The sequence below is a fragment of the Anolis sagrei genome, chromosome Y (assembly GCF_037176765.1).
Source record: "Anolis sagrei isolate rAnoSag1 chromosome Y, rAnoSag1.mat, whole genome shotgun sequence".
NCBI classification, from domain to species: Eukaryota; Metazoa; Chordata; class Lepidosauria; order Squamata; family Dactyloidae; genus Anolis; species Anolis sagrei.
The window spans coordinates 68,028,897-68,052,515 of NC_090035.1; the positions used below are offsets into that span (position 1 = coordinate 68,028,897).

At 42.0% G+C, this 23,619-nt stretch overlaps 1 protein-coding gene and 1 pseudogene across 1 annotated transcript; both read left to right on the forward strand.

Moving 5' to 3' along the window:
• Nucleotides 1-1,341: 1,341 nt before the first annotated feature.
• LOC132781051 (phospholipase A2 inhibitor and Ly6/PLAUR domain-containing protein-like) lies at nt 1,342-23,445 on the forward strand. The gene is made up of 6 exons (XM_060784977.2): nt 1,342-1,398; nt 6,045-6,145; nt 8,984-9,100; nt 10,840-10,992; nt 20,855-20,995; nt 23,103-23,445. Exons 2-6 carry the CDS (start codon nt 6,088-6,090, stop codon nt 23,306-23,308), a joined length of 675 nt encoding a protein of 224 aa, XP_060640960.2. The 5' UTR covers nt 1,342-1,398; nt 6,045-6,087; the 3' UTR covers nt 23,309-23,445.
• On the forward strand, nt 11,417-13,354 carry LOC132780467 (aminopeptidase O pseudogene; annotated as a pseudogene).
• Nucleotides 23,446-23,619: the final 174 nt, after the last annotated feature.

Below are 23,619 nucleotides of genomic sequence, written 5' to 3' on the forward strand. Positions count from 1 at the left end.
TTTTTTTTTAAAGTCAGTCTTCTGAGGCTGAGAAATTTTCAATCCTCTGTGACTCGTCCAAAGTGCTTAAATTGAAAAACAAAATCCTAAAAATCAGTGGATGACTGCATCTTTCTTAAACTTGGCAAGAATGATGCTCTTCTCATGTTCTGCCATTGAAGGAAAATTAAAAGCTTACCTCTTTTGTTTTGTTTTTTTTAAGTTATTTGTAAAAACTTTCTGAAAAATCAGTGGATGATGGAACCATTTTGAAACTTGGCAGACTTACAGCCATAAATGTGCGCAACAGTGGTAAACGTGTGCTACAATTGTAGCAAGTTTCATCCTGATAGCCATAAAATGACAAAGAAATGAGCCTCTAAGATTTCACCATTGCCATCAATCGAACAAAACTAACAAATTAATAACAAAACTTCTGGAATTCGGATTTGAAGCAGGGACCATCCACATTTCAATATGAAATTTGAAATGGATTTCTGCTGTTTTGCACCCCTATTTCTTCAAACTATTGTTCCCCTACCCCAAAACCAACCTCCCTGGCTCTACAATGCTTTGCCACACGTCCAGATATGTTGGCGGTTTTTCTACTTCCACATGGTTCCTGCACACTCAACCCCACATTTCTTCAAATATAGCATACATAATCTGATATGAGTATAGCATACATAACCTTAGCAGTCTCTCTTTCAAGAACTAACCAGACCTGGACCTTCTAAGCTTCCAAAACCAAACAATATCTTATGCTTTCAGCATGATTTTCAACCATTCTAATTTGATACAGGCAGTCCTGATCCTTTTTCAGCATATTTTCCTTTTTCTTAATTTAATTTTTTACAATATGTGTGTGTGTCACATAAGTTCACCCATCTTATGATTGTACATTTCCCCCTCCTTTATTCTCTCTCATCCTTGTGCTCCCCTTCTCCAGAGCCATCTCTTCTTCTAAAATCCCACCAAAAGTTCAGTTCTTCACATGGAGGTAAATTCCCATCTTCTTTTCCCAATACTTTTTTTCTAAAAATCTTCTCCAGACACTTTCAAAGTAATTGATTTTCCATAGTCCCATCTTTACTTTTAAATTTGATGTTTGTTTATGCCATTCTCCAGACTTCTTTATACCATTCATCAGTTTGTACCGTCATTTCCCCTTTCCAATTTTGCTATTTTGCTATTAATAATCTAGCTGATGTTAATAGCTTGTATAAAATATATTTGAATATTTCAGATTGAATCTTGGAATAGTGGAGTCAAATTACTAAAGCAGGTCAAAGGCTCTTGCTTAGAATGCAAGGAAACAAAGAGCTATTGTGATAGAATCACCAGACATTCTTGAAAGAGCGCTCTTGCATCTAAGACCGAGGAGCAGTAAGGACTGCCAAAGAGATCTAAAACCTGCTGGTAAGCTCTTGGTTGCATAAATAATTCCAGATGATCATCACAGTCATTTCCAGTAATTCTGAATCATACAAAGTATTATTTAAATAGAGTGGCCCTCAAGATATTAGAAGCTGTAAGTTGGTAACATCAGTTGGTTTCTGTGTGACCCAAGTCACAAGGACAGTGTCTTTTTGGAAATACGATCTTCTGGAATAGACTCTCGACTACAGCTGATGGAAAGGCGTGACATCGAGCCAGGGTGAAGGACCTCCAATTATTAAGAACCTCTAGATTTGTTAAGTATGCCATAGGGGAGGCAAGATATCTATTGTCTTTGTTGACAATGAAGGTTCGGGCCAGATCTAGATCCATTTGGTGCTCTGTGTCTATGATATGTTGTTTGACAAGTGCTTTGGCTTGATCGTATTCCATACTGAGTAGCAACCCTGGGGAGAGGCCCAGTGATGAGATTTTAGTTGCTATAGACTGTTTCCATGTAGACTGGAAGTCATATTCCATGGTTAAAGGAACAAGACCAAGGGGAGCATGGGATACTCTGAGCCAGTAGATAAGTATGACCACCCATATCCTGGCCTCCACTCTCATGAAACCTGTCTCCAGTCACAGGACGGCACTGGAAATGCATTTTGGTACTTGCAGGGCCGATCTCAGAAACTTTGTCTGTACCAGCTCTAGTGGAGAAGGGCCCTAGCTGGGCAACATACAGGACTTGTGCTTGTTACTTAGTTTCAAATAGTTTAAGTGCTGCAGGTGTGAAGTGGCCCCCTCTTGACTTAAGATATTTTAAAATGGCAATTGAGCTCCTCTGTGCAGCGGGGTCTATGTGATCTCCGTGGGCTTCTCTGCTACTGTTTGATTGGAAGACTACCCAAGTATTTGAAACATGGGAACTACTCAATTTTATGTCTGTCTATGCTGCAACTGTGACTCTTGAGTCTTTTGGCAAAAGCCATGATTTTGGTTTTATTGTAACTAAGTTGGAGCTGATCTGCTTTTCAGTATCGTGTTAGTGCTCTCATTGCTCTTTTAAGGCCAATGGGTATTCTTGAGAGTACAGCTGCGTCATCTACATAAAGTAAGGTGGAAATATGTCTTCCTGACAGTTTTGGGGGGCAGGGCGGGGTGGAAATCCTTGTTGTGAAAATGGTCCACCATAGAGTTGATGTAAAAGTTAAATAGTAGAGGGGCCAGGATGCAGCCTTGCTTACCAAGTTTTCCCGTTCCAACTGCCTCTGTGAAGTCCCTTCATGAAATAGGTGTATTAGGTGAAGTAGTTGGCGATCAACTGTAGAGCTCTCCAGTTTTTCCCATAGTTTGACTTGGGAGATGGAGTCGAAGTCTGCTTTAAAGTCAATTGAGTCGACATACAGTGAGGATATGTTTTGGGAGGAGTATTTTTCAACAAGATGTTGCAATACCAGACATTGGTCTATGGTGGATCAACCTTCCCTGAATCCAGCTTGCTCTTCAGCAAGTATGCTTTCTTGTTCCAGCCAGTCTTTGAGTATCCATTGAAGATGTTTTGCATATAACATACTGATTGTATTGAGGAGGCTGATTGGTCTGTAGTTTCCAGGGCCATCTTTCTTTCTTTTTGTAGATGGGGACAATGATTACAAGCCCCCAGTCCTTGGGGATTTGGCCATAGTTGTCAATGCATATGAAAAGTGTGGCTTTTCATTGAGATAGCACTAAAAATGATGGGAAGGGGAGGCTTCATAGGCTCCCCATTACCAGCAATGACCTGGATCTTGCCGCATTTTTTGCCTGAGGACTGAAAACGGCTTTTTGGGTGTACACCCGTTTTCAGGAGTTGCACAAAAATGGATTCGTGGATCCATTGAAATTTAGAGAGCAGAAATAGATCACAGTTCAGCTGGAATGCACAAGCCTAAGGGGCCCCTGGTAGCGCAGCGGGTTAAACCGCTAAGCTGCTGAACTTGCAGACTCAAAGGTTGGCGGTTCAAATCTGGAGAGTGGGGTGAGAACCTGCTGTTAGCCCCAGCTTCTGTCAACCTAGCATTTCGAAAACATGCAAATGTGAGTAAACCAATACTTACTGCTCTGGCAGGAAGGTAGTGGCGCTTTATGCAATCATGTCAGTCACATGACCTTGGAGGTTTCTACGGACAATGCTGGCTTAAAAATGGAGGTGGACTCATACCCCAGAGTTGGACATGACTAGATTTAATGTCAAGGTGAAACCTTTACCTTTACTAACACATATATCTTTTTTTGGGTGGGGGGAGGGAATGTTGAGAAGGAAGACTTCACTACCTCCTTGACTAATGCTCACCATCTCTCCTGCTAGCAGGTTTAAAATGTTAATATTGATCACACTCACTGGGGGATTCTGTCTATTGAAGTTAAAAGGGGTCACTTCTGGTTTAATGCATGTAATGTTGGTGGAAGTCTATAGATAATTTGCACAAAAACCTTCATGAAACATAAAATACCAGAGGTTAACACTCTTTTAAAAGATGGTGGGCACTCTTTCAATCTTGGAGGAAGGAGACAGTAAATTTCCTTTGAAGAAATAGTGCTGAAAAAAATCCAATGATGTGTGTTAGGATCTATTCAAGCCAGAGTCAACTTGAATACATACAATGATCACCACTATCACCACAATCATGTTTGGACAAAATCCCCTTGGCATCTCCTCCTATGAACCAGCTAGGACGTTAAGATCGTCTGGGGAGGTCCTGTTCTCGATTCCGCCTGTGTCATAAGAGCGTTTGCCGAGGATGAGAGACAGGGCATTCTCATGGTGGCCTCTCAGCTAGGGAACGCCCTTCCTACAGACATTAGATCAGCCCCCTCCCTGTTAGCCGTTCATGAAGACCTGGTTGTCCGAGCAGGCATTTGAAAAGGCAGTGTAACGAATATAGGAATATGGAACAATTGGATGATGAACTTGGATCTTGATTTTAACTATGAGACACTAATGAGATGTTTTACTGATTTATAATGATTGTTTATTATGCTACTGTTTTAATTGCCTTTAACTGTTTTATGATGTTTTGAGCATTGAATTTATCTACTGAGTCGCCCGAGGCCTGAGAAAAGTGGTATATTAATATAGTAAATAAATAAATAAATAAATAGATCCTCCAGGTCCCATGGGGCTGTGATGTGACCAACCAACTATGACACAGGAGGAGTCATACTATGTAGGGATGTCATGGCAACTTTTGCCATGGCAACACCTCTCTCTTCCCCCTGCTTCCCATCTTTCCATTGTCCTCTATTCAACATCTCAACTTGCAACATCTCAACTTCCTGCTCATAGGTGAGTGGGGACATTTTCCATCCTTTCCTAAGCAGACTCTCTTCTGCTTTTCCATGACATCCTTCGAAGGAGCAGGAGGGGCAATATTTTAGTCTGATTTAAAGACACAATAGTATACTCAAATATTTCTTATTATTTGGTTTGAGGACACTAAAGTTTGAAGTAGCACAATATTTGCTGGGGTTTATCTGAAATCAATGGGGAGCATATCATTATATCATCATATCATATTTAATTACTTATTAATCGCCCTCCATCCGAGAATGCTCTAGGTGATTTACAGCTAAATTGTAAAAGATAAAATACATACATACAGAAATTAAAAATTAACAGAGATCGAATGCTCTAGTAAAAAGCCAGGTCTTAAGTGCTAGAGTAAAAGGTCTTAAGTCATGCATGGCTCTCATATAGGGAGGCAAGGAATTCCATAAGGCAGGGGCAGAAATAGAAAAAGCCCTGCGTCTGGTCCTTTCCAAGTGCACTTCTCAAGTCACGTTGGGCTGGTTGTTGCGACCTCCGACAATGGGAGAAGGAGAGACGGTCCCTAAGGTACGATGGACCCTGGCCGTAAATAATTTTAAAGGTCAGAACTAACATCTTATACAGGCCACGGTACTCATAAGCCAATGTAAATGTTGCAGCACTGGTGTTATATGGCATTTCATGGGCGTTCTTGTGAGTAACCTGGCTGTCGTATTCTGAACAATATGAAGCTTTCGGGTTGTAGACATAGGAAGGCCAACATACAGGGCGTTGCAATAGTCCAGTCTAGACGTGACCGTGGCATGGATAACAGTTGCCAGAGCCTCGTCAGATAGGTAGGGTGCCAATTGCCTGTCATAGATGGGAAAAGGCCTGTTTGCTGGCAGCAGTGACCTGAACTTCCATTGTCAGCTGTGAATCCAGGACGACACCTAAGTTCTTAACAGTGGTCAATAGAGATAGAGTGGCACCATCGAAGATGGGTAATGGATGAGTCAGACCTGCCGGGTGGCCATGTCAGAGAATCTCAGTCTTCACCTTCAGTCTGCTAGCACGTAGCCAGTTCGACAGTGCTTCCAGACATAGGGTGAAATTGTCTGGAATTGACGTTGCTCCAGGCTCCAGGCGCAGAAGGAGTTGGGTATCGTCTGCATATTGGTAGCAGTCCAGGCCGAAACTCCGAGCCAAACTAGCAAGGGGTCTAACATAGATGTTGAAAACAGTGGGGTTATATAGGTCCACACTGAGCATATAATACACTGTGTTAGATGGCACTGTAGATCTAGCCAATGTCTCAGAATTATTAAGTATGCTTAAATGCTAACTATGCTGCAGTCTTGCTTTCCAAATATGCTTCCCTTGAATGCCATTACAGGTCCTTTAAGCTGGAGAACTTGACTACCAACTAGGAGAGTTTTATGGATTCACCATGGCTGCTTCTCAAACTCCTCCTATTTTTCACAATTATAACAACTGGTAAGTAAGAAGTACTTAGTTGTCCACTGCGGAACATATTTCAGCTTGGATGGTATTCAAAACACTTCAGTCATAGATTTATAGAGTTGGAAGATATCTAAGGGCCATGTATTCCAGTCCCATTCTGCCATGCAGGAATGCCTACCAAAGCACTCCTGGCAGATAGCCATCCAGGCTCTGTTTAAAAACCTCCAGAGATGGTGAATCCACCAGATTCCCAGGCAACACATTCCACTGCCAAAACACTCTTACCAACAGGAAGTTATTCCTGATATTGGGTGGAATGGTTTTTTCCTGCAGTTTGAATCCATTGCTCCACATACATATCTCTGGAGCAGTAAAAAAAACAGACTTGCTCCATCAAATATGGCATCCCTTTAAATTTGTAAACAAGGATATTATATCCCTCTTAACTTTTTCTTCCCCAGGTTAAACATACCCAGCTCGCTAAGCTGCTTTCACAGGGATTCATAGTTTTCAGAACTTTGACCATTTTTTTGCCCCCCTCAATATATTAGAACTCAATATAATAAGAACTGACCATGGAACAACAGACTGTTTCAAGATTTGGAAAGGCATATAGCAGGGTTGTATACTCTCACCCAACCTATTCAACTTGTATGCAGAACACATGCGATGTGCAGGGCTTGACGAATGCAACTTTAACAACCTTAGATATGCAGATGATACCACTTTGATGGACAAATGGAAGGAGGAGCTGAGGAGCCTTCGAATCAAGGTGAAAGAAGAAAGTGCAAAAGCTGGGTTGCAGTTAAACATAAAAAGAAACAAGATTCTGGCACCGGACTGATTGATAACTGGCAAATAGAGGGAGAAAACATTGAGGCAGTGACAGACTGTATTTCTAGGTGCAAAAATTACTGCAGATGCAAACTGCATCAGGAAATCTGAAGATGTTTACTTCTTGGGAGGAGAGCAATGGCCAATCTTGATAAAATAGTGAAGAGCAGAGACATCACACTGGCAACGAAGATCCGCATAGTTAAAGCAATGGTATTCCCCATTGTCACCTACAGATGTGAGAGCTGGACCATATGGAAGACTGAGCGAAGGAAGATAGATGCTTTTGAACTGTGGTGTTGGAGGAAAATTCTGAGAGTGCCTTGGACCATGAGAAGATCCAACCAGTCCAAACTTCAGGAAATAAAGGCCGATTGCTCACTGGAAGGGTATTAGAGGCAAAGATTTACTTTGGCCACATCATGAGAAGACAGGAAAGCTTAGAGAAGACAATGATGCTGGGGAAAATGGAATGAAAAAGGAAGAAGGGCCACCCAAGGGCAAGATGGATGGATGGTATCCTTGAATTGACTGGCTTGACTCTGAAGGAGCTGGGGGTGATGATGGCCGTCAGGGAGCTCTAACATGGGCTGGTTCATGAGATCATGAAGAGTCGGAAGCGACTGAATGAATAAACAACAACTATATATTTCCTGGATTATGGTGCCCAGAACTGGACACAGTTTTCTAGGTGATATCTGACCAAAGCAGATACAATCTAGAAAAGCATTTCTCAACCTGGGAGTCAGGACCCCTGGGGGAGAGGAGATCATGAAGGGGTTTCATAGTGATCGCTAAAGACCATCAGAAAAAATATATTTCTGATGGTCTTAGGAACCCTTTTGGCAGAGAGGGCTGAAGATCTCTCCGCCTATCCCTCTCTTCCTTTTTGGAAATAGATGGTAAAAAGCTCTCTCCTCTGATGATTGGCTGGCCTCTCAGCCAAGGGGAGGACTGTTTCTGGGATTCCAAGCTGGGAGGGGAGAACAGGCATGCTCGGTGCATGGCAGCATGCTGCGCATGTGCAGAAGAGGGAGAGCATGTGAGGCTGGAGGGAGGATCGCACCAGCGAGTCCCTTCAAGGCATGGGGGTTCTTTGTGGAAAGTTTGGCACAATTCTATCGTTGGTGGGGTTCGGAATGCTCTCTGATTGTAGGTGAACTATAAATCCCAGAAACTACAGCTCCCAAATGTCAAAGCTTATTTGCCCCAAACTTCACCAGTATTCACGTATGAACATATTGGGTATTCATGTCAAGTTTGGTCCATATCCATCATTGTTTGAGTCCACAGTGCTCTCTGGATGTAGGTGAACTACAACTCCAAAACTCAAGGTCAATGCCCACCAAACCCTTCCAATATTTTCTGTTAGTCATTGGAGTTCTGTGTGCCAAATTTGGCGCAGATCAATTGTGGGCCTGGTTCAGAATTTTCTTTGATTGTAGGTTAACTTAAAATCTCAACAACTCCCAAATGACAAAATCACCCCCCACACCCCACCAGTGTTCAGATTTTGGTGTATTGGGTATTTGTGCCTGCCAAATTTGGTCCAGTGAATGAAAATACATCTTGCATACCAGATATTTACATTATGATTCATGACAGTTGCAAAATTACAGTTATGAACAAGCAATGAAAATAATTTTATGGTTGGGGGTCACCACAGCATGAAGAACTGTGTTAAGGGGGCACGGCATGAAGAAGGTCGAGAACCACTGAGCTAGAATCACACTGAGTTGTTAAGAAGGAAAACTCTGTTGAGAGTCTGGTAAAAATTCCTTTGACCCAGTGTGTTTGATCCAAATGGCTTGAACGTTGGACTAGAAGTCGGGATTCTGTCTGCTGCTCGGCCAAAGAAAACTGAAGGGTGAATTTGGGCATTCCCTGGTGCTGTTTTTGCACTGGCCATTTATTCTGGAGCCAGTTTGGAGCAGAAATGCCTTTAGTGTGATACAAATACCACCTAGCCTAGCAGAAAATTGGAATTTTTATCCATATGAAAGGATAATGATCATTATGTTTTATTCCCTCCTTCAGGTGCTTCTCTACAGTGTGAAACATGTACTGGTCCGGGTAAAAACTGCACAGGCGCCATGGAAGGTTGTAAAGCAAGCCAAGAAACCTGTGTAATCTCATATACTGTGAACATACTTGGTGAGTTGATGGTTCATCAAAAAATGAAGCAAACACATTAGTAACTGGTTTAAAAATGGCTTTTCATAACTATTACATAGAAGCATTTGCCTCCCAACTGTCCCAATTTGACAAGGACAAACCTAATTATTTCTCTGGCACCGCATACTTCAGCTGCTATTACAATATCTCCCTTTTACTTGCCTCCTCCCACTTCCTTCACTCGTTCAATTGCTGTATACTGAGTTCAAAATGCAAAAGCCGAAGATAGAGGAGAAGAGGGGTGGAATCTTGTACTTCCCAGTAAGTCCAGGCAAAAGCAAACTGCTTCAGCATGTACTAGCTTGTATGTTTTTCAACAGTAATGACTTCTCCCATTTTGATCACACTCTGGTGTTGCTTATCTACCTGTGTCCCTGTTTTCACCCGCGAGGCTGTGAAAACAGTATGGACTGCATCCTTGAATTCTTCCAGGTGAGGCAAATGTGGTAGTATTTCCTGCTATTTTTTTAAATCCCAGAGGAAGCACAACATTTTCCAGTGTGCGGTTATTTGCTCTCCAATGGTGCCAATATTGGGTGTGTGTGTGTGTGTGTGGGGGGGGGGGGGATTGCTAGAACTCAGGGTCTGCCCTAAGTCTCCAGAGGTTCTATGGGTCTCCAGGAGTTCTATGGACTTACTTAGGGCCTTCCTGATAGGGCTTTATCCCAGGGGTGCTAAAACATTTTCCACATTTTGAAAACATGGATGTGCCTGGGACCCTGTCCACACTCATCCCAGAAAGCACACGCTTTCTGGGATGAGTGCGAGAGGCCCCAGGAACATGGGTATCAAGATGTTGTACTGGGATTTCCCAGCACAAAACCGGGAGACTTAATTCCCTCCCCAGAAGCCTCCCTAAACACAGTAAAAAGGAAAAGAACTCATCCTATCTCCATGCGACGGATGCCGGAGTTCTCCTGGTGCATACAAATGAAGCACCAGGAAAAGTGGGGGGGCAGGAGTGATTTTCCTGCTCTCCCCTTCTCCTGGCACGTCATTTGTATGAGCCAGGAGAACTCTGGCAGCCGTCGCATGGAGGCAGGGTGAGTTCTTTTGCTTTTTTATCGTGTTTAGGTGGGCTTCTGGGGAGGGGCTTGTTATTCCCATGGTTTTCCAGGTTAATTTAGACCAGAAAACTGTGGAAATACTGTCAGTATTCTGCAGTCCAGACACCTGAAGTAGTGGGTTTATCCTGCATCTTCCAAGAAGGTGTGGAATAAACCCACTATCAAATTAATTCACCACAAATCAGGGTTTTCCTGGTTTGAGGTGAATTAATTCCGGATTTTTTCCACAATAAGGAGGCTGTCTAAATCTGCCCTTAGCTTCCTTCTTTTCTATGTGGTGCCAAGATTCATACTTTACTCTGTGTCCATCTTCTCACTAGACATACATAGGTTAGAATAAAGTTTCTTGATTCCCATTTCCCTAAGAAGAATTGGTTCCAGTGTTCACAAGTAGTCAAGGAAATCATTGAGAAAGCTGGGCAGAGGTACTTTCTTTTAATGTATGGCTCATATAGGCCTTTGGGTCTGAACTCTAGGGAATTTCTTCCCCTCCCTGTTAATATATTACCAGCCACAGGGACCTTAGATATCAGTATGAAAGAGTTGACTTGTAGTAGAATTGGGAATTTTTGCTGACTTCTGAATAATAATAATAATAATAATAATAATAATAATAACAAGGTTCTTCTCTCCTTCTGTCTTTCCACATAGATGGAGTGACAGTTGAGGAAACCACGAAAGGCTGTGGCAATCTTTACAGATGCTCATTCCCCCCAATTCACTTTAATATGGGTCGCAACCAATACTTCAGGACACACTGGACCTGTTGCAAAGGAGAGGAATGCAAAACTGCCTCTGTTTCATGTATGTATAACATTTTCAACTCTTCCCTTCCCCTTTCACTTTCCTAGCTGCTTTGTGTCTTGTTTAAGAGAGGAATGTGGGGAATGTGGAGGACTCATCCGAGAAGAGCGTTGGTTCACAACTTGTAAACTTTAAGTAGTTGTAGATTACACTTCTACTGCCATACAATTGTAGTTCTACACTTCAGACCTTATCACATTGGGATACAATACATTTCTATCAGGATGCATCCCATATTTTTTTTAAGGACCGGATGCATACTGTATTGAGGCAGGATGCATACTCTCCTCATCACACCTGATTTTCACAATTCTTAGGATTTGAAAATACTGTGCTTTGACTCATCACACCATGGAAGGCTGGCTCCTCCCAATCCATTAAAAACACCCTACATCACATTGGGATATAATCCGTTTATATCAGGATGCATCACTCTATGACCTTTAAAAGGTTTTTTCTAAGACTGCAAGGTGATGTAGCCTTGATGCCCGAACTTCTACTAATTAAAGTTCTTTTAAATATTAACATTACGTTACACATACGAATACAATGGAGAAAATAACTTGTACAGCTTTCAGTAAAAACATAAAATGGCAATTAGAGATTTCAGTAATCCTGGAGATCTTTCCCCTTCGATGTGGCAGCTGCTTCCATAATGAAAAGTCTATGGTCATGAGACTGCCTACACATGAGAAGTCATATGATTGGCAATGGGATGCATACAGATCAACAATCTTTATTACGGTCATAGACCAGCATAAGGACCACATAAAAACAGCACTCCAGAAACAGAAAAATCTGTAGCATTTCAAAAAACACAAGAGAGCAGACTGAAGAAGCTGGTGGGTCATGGTCAGATGAAACCTGCCAAGTCCAGGCACCTGAATCTGGCTCGGTTCCTGTGTCAAATGCAAGCGCCTGCTGTCCTGAAAGTGGATGTAATGATTTTGCTGCCTGTGGTAAAGGTGAAAATGATACTTCTGATAAAAACGGTAGCCATGGCAACAAGGAACAGGCTTCTGGGATTTCTAGTTCAAAGAACTGCTGTGACATTGAGATTCATGGGAATGAAGATTTCTCACTGGTCCTAGACTGCTGTGATTTATCCGTGTTAAAGGTTGAGGAGGTAGACATTTCCCTTGGTCCAGCCGTCGAGGAATTTGCAAACCCTGCCAAGTTAACAGGATCGTCTCAAGATGCCAGGGATCGCAGGAATCAAATTGTGCATGAACTTGTGACATTACCTGCAGATCACTGGAAGGAGCAGCTTGACTATTACAGGCGTTGCAGCCGAGCTCCTGCTTGTGGAGAGCTCTTGTTTGTTACCGGCAGTTGGAGCTTGGAGATCAGGAAGGCAGGTGTCCAATTGCCAAAGGACTTCCCTCATGCCTTAAGGATTTGGTACAAAACAAAGCCAGACGGAAGATCACTCAGCTGGACGACAGACCAGAATGACAGGCCGTGTGTTTATACAGTGGGGTCTCCAATAAACAACAGCGCCCTTTTCCCATGCCAAGAACCGCCTGTTGCCATGTCAACGTGGCAAGCTACAGTCCGAGCAGATGCATGCTTTGTTGTTTTATTGAGTGGCGAAAACTCAGCGGAAATAACAGAATCCGAAGAAGGTGTATTAAACTGGTTTTATTATGTGACCATGCCAATGCCAGCATCAACTTTCACTATTGCTGTTGGATATTGGGCAGAAGTTAAAAGAAAAACTTATGCAACTGGCGTTTAGAGGAATGATGGGATCTTTCCACTGTTCTCAAAGGCGGATATCAGGTTGTTAGAAGGGGCTTGCGGTCATGTACCTTACCCCTGTCGTTTCCAAGAACCTGCGGCCGCTTCTCAAGTGGTTATTCCTCATCGTATCTTTGCTCCACCATGCCTTCAGAAATCCTGTGAAGAGATTCTACTCCCATTGATTCCTCAGTGTCTTTCCGCATCTTATGCTCTACTGGGCACTCATCCATTTTCTCGCCTTGATGTCTTGATTGTCCCATCCAACTTTTCCAGTCTTGGAATGGCCAGGACTTCAGATGCAGCTGTATGGTATTCCGGAGGAAAGTAAAGACCTGGATGTTTGAACAGGCTTTCGACTAAGCAGTGCGATTGATTAACTGATTATTGGAACACGGAATAATGGATAACGAGTTTTGGATTCTGATTACGAATTTTGGATTCTAATTTCACCAACTAGACCGGATGGATTTGTTATATTGATGTATTGTTGTTTGATGCTTATGTTAATGATGTTAATGACTTGTGATGCTTTTGTTTTTTAAATGCATAATGATTTTGTATCCTGTATATCTAAACTGCTGTAAACCGCTCTGAGTCGCCTAAGGGCTGAGAAGAGCGGTATACAAATAAAGTAAATAACAATAAAGTAAATAAATTAGAATTCTGTCTGCAAATAACCCATTTCTCCAACGCTTTGCAGATGGATTCCAGCAGAATACTGAAGGGATGGGGCAAATATCATGTGATGGGACCAATTCGATATAATTCTCAACCGTCTCACAAATGGAGTATTTCATAATGGGATAAGTTCTTTCTTGTTGTTATGTGCCTCCATGAGAACTTTGACTTACTGTGTCCCAGTTCTAGGATATTCCTGGCATCATTTATTCAGAGGAAAGTTGCCACTGCCTCCATTTTATGATGAAGAGAGTGTGACTTGGGACCTGTTCACACTACCCCTTCCCCAATTTGTTCTTTGCATGTCTGCCCTCCTTCCCCCATCATACTGGGGGAACGGGATAAGGCATGTTGGTGCCCTGTCCCAATCAGATGGGGAAAATAGGTGAAAAACATTTAACTTTCCGTCGTGGCCGAGGAAGCCTCTTGCGATGCTTTCTTGCCACTTCCAGGTTCAGTGGAGTGGAGCCTGCCAAGCATCATGTGATAGCACTCAGCAGGCCCTGTCCTCCAAATGTTGCAAGGGGCCAATTTACCTTAGTGTGATAAGGTGGTTGGTCAAGATCTTCCAATGGGTTTCTATAGATGTTTGAAGCCCAATCTCCTGCAGTCCCAACCCAATTCTCAAAACCACAGGCTCAGACTTATTCCTGAAGTCTCACAAGAAGTCCAAAGAGCTGAGCTTTCATATTTTGAATGCATCATAAGTTTACACGACTCACTTGGAAAAATAATAAAGTGTGGTAAAAAGGAAGGCAGTAGAAAATGAAAGCCACACTGCAGTTGAATGGACTCATTCAAGGAGGTCAAAGGCTTGAATTTGGTAGAATTGAGTAGCGGAGTAGAACTAACCACTAATTCAGTTCTTGTGGGTTTTTTCGGGCTATATGGCCATGTTCTAGAGGCATTTCTCCTGACGTTTCGCCTGCATCTATGGCAAGCATCCTCAGAGGTCTGCTGGAGCTGGGAAAAGGGGGTTTATATATCTGTGGAATGACCAGGGTGAGACAAAAGGCTTTTGTAAGTTGGGCTAGGTGTGAATCTTTTCAACTGACCACCTTGATTAGCATACAATGGGCTAACAGTGCCTGGAGCAAACTCTTCTTGAAAGGTGATTAGATGTCCCTGCCTGTTTTTCTCTCTGCTGTTTTAATTTTAGATTTTTTTAATACTGGTAGCCAGATTTTGTTCATTTTCATGGTTTCTTCCTTTCTGTTGAAATTGTCCACATGTTTGTGGATTTCAGTGGCTTCTCTGTGTAGTCTGACATGGTGGTTGTGAGAGTGGTCCAGCATTTTTGTGTTCTCAAATAAAATGCTGTGTCCAGGTTGTTTCATCAGGTGCTCTGCTATGGCTGATTTCTCTGGTTGGAGTAGTCTGCAGTGCCTTTCATGTTCCTGGATTCTTGTTTGGGCGTTGCGTTTGGTGGTCCCTATGTAGACTTGTCCACAGCTGCATGGTATACGGTAGACTCCTGCAGAGGTGAGAGGATCCCTCTTGTCCTTTGCTGAACGTAGCATTTGTTGGATTTTCTTGGTGGGTTTGTAGATTGAACTGAACCACCTCAACTGGGCTCTCCAGGCCAATGGATACTCCACCTCAGACATCAGAAGAGCTGCAAGACCAAGAACAAGCCACGAGAGTAAAGATGAAGATCCACCCAGAGGAAAAGTGTTCCTGCCATACATCAAGGGAACCACTGATCGCATAGGGAAGCTGATGAGGAAACACAACATACAAACAATCTACAAACCCACCAAGAAAATCCAACAAATGCTACGTTCAGCAAAGGACAAGAGGGATCCTCTCACCTCTGCAGGAGCCTACCGTATACCATGCAGCTGTGGACAAGTCTACATAGGGACCACCAAACGCAGCGCCCAGACACGCATCAAGGAACATGAAAGGCACTGCAGACTACTTCAACCAGAGAAGTCAGCCACAGCAGAGCACCTGATGAACCAGCCTGGACACAGCATATTATTTGAGAACACAGAAATGCTGGACCACTCCAACAACCACCATGTCAGACTACACAGAGAAGCCATTGAAATCCACAAGCATGTGGACAATTTCAACAGAAAGGAAGAGACCATGAAAATGAACAAAATCTGGCAACCAGTATTAAAAAACCCTAAAATTATAACAGCTAAACAACAGAGAGGAAAAAACCAGGCACAGATTAACACTTCCCAGCAACAGATTTTCCCAGACTCAGGCAGGCCTTCAAATGCTAATGAAGGTGATCAGCTAAACATTCACACCTAACTGCAGCAGGGAGGAGCTCCTTGCCCCACCCCAGCCATTCCACAGATATATAAACCCATTTTTCCTACTTCCAACAGACCTTCTCAACCTCTGAGGATGCTTGCCATAGATGCAGGCGAAACGTCAGGAGAAATGCCTCTAGAACATGGCTCTATAGCCCGAGAAAACCCACAAGAACGTAAGATTTTTATTTTTAAAAATAAACCTAGAAGGTAAAATAATGACATTGGTCAGTGTTTATGCTCCTAATACAAGTCAGGAAAAATCTATACAAAAACCTTTTAAGAAAATAGATAATTATTATGATGGTGATGTCTTGATTATGGGAGACTTTAACTTTGATTTCAGTAAGAAAAGTAATGTGAATTGGAAAAGGTGGAACTTAAAAAATGTTTATGAGGTGACACAAGATCAACAGCAACTAACTTTCTATTTGAATAGACACAAGAAATATACCACAATTGATCATATATTGTTAAAGGAGAATTTCAGTATGGAAATAAGATCTTGTTTTTACAGATACAGTCTGGCTCTCTGATCATGCCATGGTGATGGTTCATTATGAGATAAGCGGGGATGGAGTGGATAAGACATGGAAGTATAAAAATATAATTTGGAAGGATTTGAAAAGTAGAGAATATATGAAAGAACAGATGAAAAATTACTTCCATTGCAACAATGGTTCAGCCAGGATACAAACTCTTTGGGACACTTCAAAAGCGGTCTTTAGAGGACTATGCATAACTAGGGAAATAGGTTATGAGGGAAACAGGAGGATGGTTAGGGAAAAGAAATTGAAGGAAAATACCCCATGTCAGAGAGAAGTTCAACAGAAGAAGGATAAGGAGAAGGGAGATAGATTAGCCCAGTTAAAAAAGGGAATTGTCAGAGATCGATGCTTTGGAGTTGTGGAAAGTTGCTGTAATGGTTAAAAATGGCTACCAGTGAAATAATATTCAATCTATGAAGAGATTGGCTAACTATTTTAAAAAAAGAAGGGAGTAGGACAGATAAGAAATAAGCAAAAGGAAAAAATAACGGGAGCAGAAAAAACATTACAGGTTTTTGCAAGTTACTACAAAGAACTATATGCAAAAAAGAAAAGAAAAGAAAAACAGTCAAAAGATGGGAAGAAGAAGTAAATACAAAACTGGACCCCAGGGAGGCAGAGTTAATGATAGAAGAAATAACTCAGGAGGAAATAAAAAAGGCGATAGGGGAGCTGAAAGGTAATAAGGCACTGTGCGTTGATGGATTTACAGGTCGATTTTATAAGGAAATGGGGGAAGTGCTAATACCACAACTATAGGTAAAGGTAAAGGTAGTCCCCTGACATTAAGTCCAGTCATGTCTGACTCTGGGGTGTGGTGCTCATCTCCATTTCTAAGCCGAAGAGCCAGAGTTGTCCGTAGACACCTCCAAGGTCATGTGGCTGGCATGACTGCATGGAGCACCGTTACCTTCCCACCAGAGCGGTACCTATTGATCTACTCACATTTGCATGTTTTCGAACTGCTAGGTTGGCAGAAGCTAGGGCTGACAGCGGAAGTCACGCCGCTCCCCGGAATCGAACCTGCAATCTTTCGATCAACAAGCTCAGCAGCTCAGTGCTTTAACCCACTGCGCCACCGGGGGCTCCACAACTATAAATATTGTTTAATCACATAATGAGATGGGGCCCACCACCAAAGTCTTGGAAACAGGCAGAAATACTTACAATTTTAAAAGGGGGAAGGACTTATTAGCGGTAACATCTCATAGGCCAATAAGCCCAATGAATCAGGATTATAAAATCTTTACAAAAATCTTAGCAGAAGATGGTTAGAGAAGCTCCTCCCAAAATTAATTAAAGAGGAACAATACAGCTTTGTTAAAGGTAGGAGTATTAGCCACCCATTAAGAAACATAGTCAATATATTAGGAATTAGGGACAAGAAGGAATGGGCTATGATAAAACTAGATGTGCTTTTGATTCGGTAAATCATGAGTATTTATATAGAATCCTAAATAAATATGGGTTCAACAGAGAGTTTATTACGATGTTAGAGGAGATGTATAGAAAGGCTGACGGGAGGATCAGGATAAATGTCACCCTCTGTCACCCTTAATTTTTACATTAGTAATGGAGCCTTTAGCAGATAGAATAAGGAATAATGGATTAAAGGATATAGAATAGGGAAGGAGGAAATCAGAATTAATTGATTTGCAGACAATATTTTAATTATAATGGAAATCCAAGAAAGACCTTGGGGCAAATGAAAATTATTTTGGAATATTTTGAAAAAAGAATCCGGCCTGAAAAAAAAATCTAGCAAAATCAGAAATTCTAACAATGAATATGAACAAAAGGAAAATTAAGGAAATTCAGGAAAAGGGTATAATTACAATAGCCAAGAGAAAGATTCGATATTTGGGAATTAGAAGACTGGCTTTTACAATATGAGAAAACAGCAAAGGCAGTGGATCCCCACATTGTCTAAATGGTCACCATTGTATAGTTTGTTTGAGGGTGAAGAGGAACACTGGCTGAAGAAATTAAATAAAGCAGGATTTTCAAGAGTGAAAGACTTATATAATAATGGAGAAGATTTGATGGATTTTATGGAGTTGGTGGGAAAAAGGAGGAAGAGAAAATTGGTTGAAATTGAGAGGAGTATGGGAAATGGCTAAGAACTAAGTAAAAAGAGTGGAAAACGAATTGGATTCCCTGATCAGACAAAGGATATTTTGGAAGAGGGTACTAGAAAAAATAAATGGTTTATTCAAAATAATTTTGTACATTGGGCCTGGACTATTGGATATTGGAACAATGGGTTTACAAACGTTGAAGAAAGAAGACCAACAAACTTTGATGGCAATGTATTGTCGAAGGCTCCTGGGCAACATCCTTGCAGACGGCCACCTCACTACCTCTGAGGATGCTTGCCATAGATGCAGGCGAAACGTCAGGAGAAATGCCTCTAGAACATGGCTCTATAGCCCGAAAAAACCCACAAGAACCTATTTGATGGCAATGGTTAAAGCTGTCCATGCTGTAATAGCATTGGGATGGAAGAATAAAAAAATGGGCAATGGACAGATGGAATGAATACGTTTATGAACAAGTACAATTGGATATTATGGAATTAATACAACAAGATATTCCATGGATCATAAAAATACAAAGAATCAAAGAGAACTTGTTAATATATGTGAAATAGGTTGAAGAAAGGAAAGCTAATGATCAGATAAAGGAGAAAATGGACAGACTCCTGGACTGGCTGCACTTAAAAATGTATTGTCGAAGGCTTTCATGGCTGGAATCACTGGGTTGTTGTAGGTTTTTCGGGCTATATGGCCATTGCTTTGTAAAGCTGGAGGGAGGGGAAAGCGGGGGGGTGGGGGGTTAAAATGTAATGGTTTATGGATGTATATAAAGTAATACAGTAAGTAGATTTCTATGTATTAGGTGGATACTATTGCAAATTTTTTTTTTTACAAAAAGCATTTCATTGATCTGAGAATCAGGGCAATCTATCTTTTCCATATCTTGAAATGGGAAAGAATTCACTCCATGATGGAATGTTTTTGCTTATAATTTAAATCTATTAAAATTAAATCTATATTAATAAATTTAAATTATAAGTAGATTTCATCTAAATGTTTGGGAAAGCATTTTAACTGTGAAACTGACCAAAAGGTCGTCAGTTCGAATCCAGGGAGCAGGGTGAGCTCCTGTCTATCAGCTCCAGCTTCTCATGCAGGGACATGAAAGAAGCCTCCCCCAGGATGGTAAAACGCCTAGGTGTCTCCTGGGCAACATCCTTGCAGACGGCCAATTCTCTCACACCAGAAGCGACTTGCAGTTTATCAGGTCACTCTTGACATGAACAAAAAATCACCCTGTCTATACAGGTTGACTATCTCTATTCGGTAATTGTCCATCCTCTTTTCAAAGACATCCAGAGAAAGAAAGCTCACTATGAACCCCCAAGGACCTTAAGATCATCTGGAGAAGCCCTGCTCTCGGTCCCACCACCATCACAGTCGCGTTTGGTGGGAATGAGAGACAGGGTCTTCTCAGTGGTGGCCCCTTGGCTCTGGAACTCCCTTTCTTAATGAGATCAGATCAGATCTGTCCCCTCCCTCATGACCTTCTGGAAGAAGCTCAAATCTTGGTTATGGGGTCAAGTGTTTGCAGAATAGATTGCTTTAATGGTAAGATTGATTTGGAAGATGACTTGAAATGGTGAACTGTTTTAATGTTTATTTACAATTGTTTTTAATGTATGTTAAGGGTATGTTATGCTTTGTTATTTATTGTTCGGCATCGAATTGTTCCTGTTGGGAACCGTCTTGAGTCCCTTTTTGGAGGTGAGAAGGATGGGATAGAAATGCTCCTAATAAATAAATAAAATAATAGCTCTGTAGGCAATGGATTATATCACTAAATTCTTCTTAGAGTCAAAAAACTCCTTCTAATGTTATTTAGACAGGTGGATAAAGAGACTAGAATGGGAAGATTATGCATAGGTAGTGGACAATATTAGTCAAAACCTTCACCTAATGGTTTTAAGTTTTAAGAGGGTAAAGCTGAACTCTACCCTCTTAAAAATTAAAACCATTATGTGGTTTTGACTGATACTGTCCACAACCAATGCATCATCTTCCCATTCTAGTATCTTAATGCACCTGTCTAAATAACATCAATTTGTGCACCTCTCCAAGTGAGACTGTATGAAATGCAGTGCATATTTGGATGTTTTGGACTGTACTTCCAATAAGCCCAGCTAAGCATAGTAATGTCCCAAAGAGCAAGATAAGATGTAACAGCTCCAATGCTGCTTCTAGCAATACTGTGTTGACACATGGAGATTCAATTTAAATACTGGTAACCAAACATCGTAGATTAAGCCTATCAGAAGTTGTCTATAGCCCTCTCAAAAATAAATGTATAGATAGCCGTGCTTTAACCTTGAATTATCATGGACGCCAACCCTAAATGTGGCATGCTCCAACTTTGTGCCCTCAAAATGTGTTGCAATCCACCTTTCCCTAGGCTGGGAGCTTCTGGGAGTTGTCGTTCAACATGTTTGGAGGGCACTGTCTGATGGAAAACCACCAGAAATCATAGAATCATAGAATCTTAGAGTTGGAAGAGAATGATTGAACACCCCTTCCTTTCTATTTTCAGTACCACCAGTGGAGACAAGAAGCAATGGAAAGAAGTGCCCCGGATGCCATTCCTGGTCAGACTCCTGCAAAGCAAAGATGGTGGATTGTACTGGAGGGGATCTCAAATGCTTTGAGATGGCTTCACATGTTGAATTAGCTAGTGAGTGATTTCACATTAATATCCAGGCTATCTTACTGCTCCCCGATTTTGCAGGTGGTCAGTACTGAGCTAGAACAACCAGATGCCTGTGCCTTCATTTTCTTTTAAGTGTGGTCTTTCTCTGTGGTCAAGTGAGCCCATCACAGATTATGGGTTGATGCAGGTGCAAAGATATGCGTATGTGAGTGAGACACACATCGGGTGTGTGATTAAGATAGAAAGTGCAGAAACCATGGTAAGCTCTATTGCAAACTGTCATGAAGTGCAAGTGAACTGACACAATAGCAAACTGGGGATGGGGGTGGGGACAAGTACCTCCCTGACACCAATCCCCATCACTTTCATAGCCATGCCCATGCTGCGTTTTGAAACCCATCTTTTCCCAATCCACAAATCCACTTTCCTCCTCCTCACATTGCCACCCTTCTCAGGGTGGATCCAGACAGGCCTTTATCCCAGGAGAATTTGTGTTTTAAAAATGCGGATCTTCCTGGGGGCTTGTCCACACCCACCCCAGAAAGCGCACACTTTCTGGGGTGGGTGGTCAGATGCTCCTGTGGGACTCGCCCGTGAGAACATCTGGAGGTTCTACCCCCTCCCCCAAAGCCCCCAGACCTCTTTGAAAAGTAAAATAAACTTACTCAGCCTCCAGTACACTCTCGGAGCAGCTCTCCTGGTGTGTAGAAATGACTCGCCAGGAGAGGGGGGGGGGGGGAGGAGAGCGATGCTTGGTCCCCAGAGCCATGTTTTGACCATTTTTCTAAAGGAAAGGAGTAAGGGAGTTGCCCTAATTTTGCTGGGGAGTGTGTTCCATAGGTGAAGGTCCACTACCGAGAAGGTTCTGTCCCTCGTCCTTACCAACCGTGCTTGCAAGGGTGGCAGGATCGAGAGCAGGGCCTCTCTTGATGATTGTAAACTCCAAGGTGGATCATAGAGGGACAATTTCGGACAAGTAAGCTTGGCTGGAACTGTATAGGGCTTTATAGATGAAAACCAGCACATTGAATTGTGCTCAGAAGTGGACTGGCAACCAATTGAGCTAATATAACAGGGGTGGTGGTGTGCTCCCTGTATGTCGCTTCAGTGAGTAATCTGGCTGCCAACCATTGGACTAGTTGGAGTTCTTCCAACTAGTCCAATGGTCTTCAAAACAGTCTTCAAAAGCAACCCCACGTAGAGTGAGTTGCAATAATCTATTTGGGATGTAACAAGAGAGTGGACCACTGTGGCCAAGTCTGACTTCCCAATGTGCGGGTGCAGCTGGCACACAAGTATTAACTGTGCAAAAGCTCCCCTGGCCACTGCTGAGACCTAGGGTTCAAGGCTCAACGATGAATCCAGGATCACTCCCAAGCTCCCAAGCTATCACTATTGCTCAGTCCTAAATCTTGATGATTCAGCTTTGCTTGTCATTGGACATGCTTGCTGGGCATGTGACAACATCTGGAGAGCCACAGATTCTCCAGGTTTGACTTAGCATAAGATTACAGTTTTCAGAGCTTAAGATAATCTGGAAGGCCTTGCTCTCAGTCCTGCCTTCTTCACAAGCGAGACTGGTGAGGATGAGAGACAAGGCCTTCTCAGTGGTGGCCCCTCGGCTGTGGAACTCCCTCTCTTGGAATATTAGATCAACTTCCTCCTGACCTTCCATAAGAAAGTGAAAACATGGCTTTTTGATCAAGCCTTTGGTGATCTTGTGTAATAGATAAATAGAAATTGGGCAACTGAATGTTGGAACGGTTCAGACTATGACTTTGGATAACAAGGTAACAAACAATACTTCACCCTAACAGTGAAGGTATTGTTTGTATGTGTTTTGAATGTCTTAATGTATGCATTTTATTATTTTTATTTTAAATGTTTGTTTTACTTGCACTTTGTTCTGAAGGTATCTAATGGTTGTCCGGCTATGAGTCCCCTTTGGGCTGGACAAAGGTGGGGTAGAAATGCCATAAACAAATTTCCATTAAGACTCAATGTGGCAATGGCAGAGGTCCTTTCCAGCAAACCAAACCAAAGAGACCATATAGATCTTTGCTTAGAGAACCGTTGCTGGTGTTGAAAATTCTCTTGATCTCTTGACCACCCATTTTTCTCCTGTGTGCAGATGGAAGCCACATAGACCGAACAATGATGGGCTGCACAAATAAGTTTGTCTGTGAAACAATAGAAAAAGAACGTGCCCGGTTCTGGTTTGGTTCTGATAATATCCAGAAGGCCCGATGTGAAACAATGCGTTCTCAGGGCTGTCGACCCACCAGCTTCCTCCTGCCACCCTTCTCTGCTCTCTTGCTGATGAAGATCTTCATGTAGAGCACACTTGCATAGCGCAATTACTCTGTGTTCAATCAGAGCTCCAAGGTTCACAAGCTCAATGTAAACTGCCTGCAGGTTGGCCTTGCAGATAAATTTGCTCTCCTTTCCTCAGGGAAAATAAACACCAAGCTTACAAGAACCTAAACCAAGAATGTGTGGTGTTTTTTTTTTTCAAAATTGTGACGTTATCAGTGGAGACTGGTAGAAGCATATTTCATTAATTTCATGAAACCTTAATGTGTTGTAAAGGAAATTAAGAAATGTGAATCTAATTTTTTTATTATTAATAGTTCCAAAGTTGATGATAA

Bases quoted from the DNA above. Each gene is read 5' to 3' on its own strand.
- LOC132781051 (XM_060784977.2), top strand. From the start codon at position 6,088: ATGGATTCACCATGGCTGCTTCTCAAACTCCTCCTATTTTTCACAATT. The intron at 10,993-20,854 runs GTATGTATAACA...TTCTATTTTCAG, and splicing joins CAAAACTGCCTCTGTTTCAT to TACCACCAGTGGAGACAAGA. The intron at 20,996-23,102 runs GTGAGTGATTTC...TCCTGTGTGCAG, and splicing joins TTCACATGTTGAATTAGCTA to ATGGAAGCCACATAGACCGA.